Source organism: Crocodylus porosus, unplaced genomic scaffold, assembly GCF_001723895.1.
Source record: "Crocodylus porosus isolate Cpor-Errol unplaced genomic scaffold, CroPor_comp1, whole genome shotgun sequence".
Taxonomy (NCBI): Eukaryota; Metazoa; Chordata; order Crocodylia; family Crocodylidae; genus Crocodylus; species Crocodylus porosus.
In genome coordinates this window covers 11,109,043-11,113,761 of record NW_017728913.1, presented here as the reverse complement: position 1 = coordinate 11,113,761, position 4,719 = coordinate 11,109,043, and the positions used below count along the sequence as shown (strand labels likewise).

General features: G+C 42.7%; 1 protein-coding gene across 1 annotated transcript; it reads left to right on the top strand.

Annotated features, from left to right (window-relative positions):
* Positions 1–471: 471 nt before the first annotated feature.
* TIGD4 (tigger transposable element derived 4) lies at positions 472–3,827 on the top strand. Its single transcript, XM_019534480.1, has one exon. It carries the CDS (start codon positions 1,145–1,147, stop codon positions 2,702–2,704), a length of 1,560 nt encoding a protein of 519 aa, XP_019390025.1. The 5' UTR covers positions 472–1,144; the 3' UTR covers positions 2,705–3,827.
* The last annotated feature ends 892 nt before the right edge of the window (positions 3,828–4,719 follow it).

The following is a 4,719-nucleotide window of genomic DNA, read 5'->3' as shown; positions in this document are numbered from 1 at the left end:
TGGAGTTGTGGCTTGCCTCTCCTACTTTTTTTTTTTTTTTTTTTTTTTTAATTCCTCCCCTTCTTTTTTTGCCCCTTTCCTTCCTCTTCCGGCACCGCCGGAAGTGGTTGGACCGGAAGTGGCATCAGACCAAAAATGCGGAAGCGCCACTCTAGCCAACCGTTCCGGGTTCTATCGTACTGCCTGGCTGGCGGCGGCTGCCATAGCAACCGCATCCGGAGCTGTCGCTGTGGCTTGCTGTCCGGTCCTGACCGCGGGAGAGGCGGCAGCGCCCTGCCCTGTCCTGCGCGGGTCGGGTCGCCAGGGGAGCAGGCGCCGGCCCCGGCCCCGGCCCAGCCCGCCCTGCCTGGAGCGTCTCCAAGGCCAGTCCATCCTTTCTTATGCGGGGGGGGAATCTGTCTGTCCATGCTTCCCTCTGTCCGTCGGGCCAGGGTCGGGGCCATCAGGAAGTAGGGCACCCCAGGGAGACACCCCCTGGCAGCACCTCATGGTACTGACATGCTTGTTTCATCTGGCTGCAGGGGCGCAAGGGGAGAGGGGCAACACCGGGCAGACCAGGGATGTGGGGCACTCTGTCCCCGCTCCCGCGAGAGATGCCGAACAGACGGCGCTGCGCTGGTGAAGAAGAGCTTCTTTATGCACACGGAAAAAGGCCGGGAGAGCCTGCTGTTGGACCCACATGGAACTCCTGTTCTGGGAGTGGAGCTGCGTTATGCGGATGAAGAGAGGATCCTGCCCAAAATAAACATGCAACAAAGTCCTGAACTACTTCAGCAACGCAGAACATCAACACACAGGCAACTGCAGTCCCGGTGAGGTCTGCCCTGCAGGGGAGGCAGATGCGCAGAACGAATCTGGAAGGAACTTTTAATCACTGCATTCCCTCCTAAGCACCAACTTGGCTTTTTGGACTCTGCTTTCTAGATCCGGGCATTCAGAGGTTAAGATGTGTTAAACGGGTATTAACCTATTGAGGGTATCCAGAAAGATACCAGTGACTTTACCAAGTTGCTGTTTACAGCGTGATGACAGTGACCACTGTAGGCAGACTTGAAAACCTGTCTAATTAAAGAAGTTGATATCAGAAAGCGGCAGGGCAAGAGCATATATTTATGTGTGGGTTTGTTAGGGAGTACTGGATACCATGGCAGAGACTTCAGTAGTAGATCCCTCGCCTTTACCTGTCATAAGGAAAAAGAAAAGCTTATCCATTGAGGAAAAAATTGACATAATAAGTGCAGTGGAAAGTGGCAAGAAAAAGGCAGACATTGCAGCCAAGTACGGCATAAAGAAGAATTCGCTGTCTTCAATTATGAAGAATAAAGACAAGGTTCTAGAAGCCTTTGAATCCTTACGATTTGATCCAAAAAGGAAAAGATTAAGAACTGCTTTTTATACAGATCTAGAAGAGGCATTAATGAAGTGGTACAGAATTGCTCAGTGCTTAAACGTACCAGTAAATGGTCCAATGCTGCGTCTCAAAGCTAATGACTTTGCCCAGAAACTTGGACATAGTGATTTCAAGTGTAGTAATGGCTGGCTTGATCGTTTTAAATCAAGATATGGTTTAGTATTCAGATCTCAGCCTGTAGAAACTGGTGCTGCCACCACACCGGATACTTCAACTGTTTGGTACCAGAATGTGCTTCCTTATTATTTAAATGATTACCAGCCCAAAAATGTGTTTAATGTAAAGGAGACCGGGTTGTTCTATCGCATGTTGCCTAATAACACTTTTGCATTTAAAGGGGAGACCTGTACTGTTGGAAAACTAAGCAAAGAGAGAATAACGGTGGTTGTTGGTACAAATATGGATGGCACAGAGAAACTTCCTTTGCTTGTTATTGGGAAAAATAAAAATCCTCACTGCTTTAAAGATGTGAAGTCGCTGCCTGTAGATTACGAGGCAAATGATATGGCGTGGATGACTTCAGAAGTCTTTGAACAATGGATGCATAAACTTGATAAGAAGTTTCAAGCCCAGCAGAGGCGAGTAGTAATTTTTATTGACTCTTTCCCGGCTCATCCAGAGGTAAAGAATCTGAAGTCTGTTGAACTGGTATTCTTTCCTTCAGACTCATCTTCCAAATTCATAGCTATGAAACAGGGAGTTATCAAAAGTCTGAAAGTCAAATATAGGCATCGCCTTATCAAAAAATTTGTAGACTGTGTAGAAAGTAGTAAAGAGTTTACACTGACTTTGCTCGATGCAGTTGATATGTTGCATCTCTGTTGGAGGAATGTAACTGCAAAGACTATTGTTAAAAGTTATAAAGAAGCAGGCTTCAAGTCACAATCTGGGGAGAATGATAACATGGAAACAGAGGTTGAAAATGATTTAGATTTGATTGCGCACGCATTGGCAGCTGGAGTAGAGTTTCCTGAAGGTTTGTCTTTGGAAGAATATGCAGCTCTGGATGATGATCTGGTAACATGTGAAATGCCCACAAATAATGAAATTATATGGGCCAAAGAAAGTACTTCAAATAAAATTTGTTTGTCTGTTTCTGATGATGATGATGATGATGGTGATGGTGATGGTGATGGTTCACCAGGAACTGAACAACCTTTGCCATCAAAAAACGAGGCTCTGAGTGCCTTAGATACTCTAAGAAGATATCTCAGAAGTCAAGACTTAAATGATTCTCTTCATAATTCCCTAGCAGACCTAGAGAATTTTATTCAACATGTAACATCGAAATGAGGGGGAGTGTGCTTTAATGTTTCATAAAATAGCTACTTAACCAGTTAAAAGCTAGGTATTTTGTAGCAAGTGTTGCTGCAAGATTCTCTCTCTGGTTGGTCTTAACAGAAATGCCAGGTATAATTAAAAAATGTAGAGTAATCAACAAACAAAGCTCTCACCTGAGCTCTTCCAAGGATTATGGGATGAGAAAGTAAAATGGGTGGGTATTAAGATGGAGATTCTACCTTAGCAGCTGTGGTAGGCGTAGCAGAAGTAAAAATGATTATTCATGTATTACTGTAAACAGATTAAAATTATACTCTTTGTTCATGAAGGGTGCTAGCCTTTTCTTACAGGAGTAATCTGACTGAATTTTTTGGAACTATTTACAATATGTTGGTAAAGACCTACCTGGTTCGGTTTTGGGAATTACTCCTTTTTATAAAGTACAAAAGAAAAAAAAGACAAAATAGACTTGAGCATTTTGTAAAGAAACAAGAGATAACATTTCCTTTCCTTGTTACAGAATCATAGTCATAATTTATTTTTTGGGTGAGAAACTGCAGAATTAGAGGCATAGATAGGGTTTGTTTTGTTGTCTTACAAAAGCTTTCTGGGGCCTGTATATACATACATGCACAGCCATACAACAAAGTGTGAAAAGACAAAACAAACACAAATAAAGGAACAAAAAAAGTGACTCATTATTTGATGGGTTACTTGTCGTAAGAGGATGAAATGGAAGATCATGTAACTCCATTTCAGGTGCTAGGTATCTGAAATTTAGGGTTGATACCCTTCTACGTTACTCTTACATTTTTCTATGACAGAAAAACTATTGCTCGATTATGCAGTATCTGCATTAGAAATTTTGCTAAACTTTTCTAGTGTTTACTATACTTGGTAGTAATGAAACAAATAAAATACTTACATTTATAGCAGTACTTGTTAAATGTTACAAAGCAGGGACACTTTGCCTGTAGTAGGACTTTTTTGAAATAGTGCAAACTCCTAGTGTAGACACAGTTGACACAGTCAGTACAGTTTGCTTTGGTTTGGCTTACTAGGTATGAGTTTGCATCAGTGCAGCTACACTCATGGCTAAAATCTCAGTATGGGTGAAGCCAGGTTTATGAAACTTGAAAAAATAAATGTTTGTACATTTTTTAACGTACTTAAAATAGTTTTTGGTTAATTGAAATTAACTTTTTAAAAGTTTTTACAGTTGATAACGTTAAGGGTTTGTTTTTGCTTTATTTTAGAAAACAAACACCATGTTTAACAGAAACCCTTTAATAAGCCTGGGCAAGATGGAATTAATTATGGAGTTTAAAACTTGAAATTTACTCCTTTCAAAAAAATCCTCTTGGTTATTCAGCTTAGAAATAATAGTATGACCAAACTTGTTATTTTTCCAATACAGGGCACCATAACCACTTACAAATACAGCCCAGTAAACACTGTACTGCATCAGAGGCCCATGGCAGATGTTAAGGTAGTAGTGCCACTGAGGGATTTTATGCTCCATTTCAAATGTGTGTCCTGCCATACCATATGTGCATAGCAGTGTGTACACTGTTTGGAATGGGGCATAACGTTTCTCATATCCCAACTGCACCACTGTGGAGCTGCCACCAGTCTGATCTGTGCATCAGGCAGAGGATGGCTCTATCCTGGACCCTAGAGCTGCCCTATACCCAATCTCAACACTCAGCTGAATGTCAGGATTGGGCATGGGCAGCATTGAGTCCTGGTTCTGGACTCAAAGCTGCCTCCAGCCTGATCCCAGGGATTGGGATGATGGTAGCCACAGGACCAGGAGCTGTCTTAAGCCAGTATTGACAGTAAACTGATTGTTGGCATCAGTCCCAGACAAACGTGAGTCTAGTTCAAGACCTAGGGGACTGGTGCCAAGAAGCAGCTGATTGTCAGCACCAGCCCCAAGACATGCCTAGGTCTGGGTGATTGTCAGCACCAGCCCTGGGTCAACTCAAGATGTGGGTAGGCTGGGGCCAAGAGCATACACTTTGAAG

What these genes read in the sequence shown, in the direction of transcription:
- TIGD4 (XM_019534480.1), top strand. Translation starts at nt 1,145, where the DNA reads ATGGCAGAGACTTCAGTAGTAGATCCCTCGCCTTTACCTGTCATAAGG.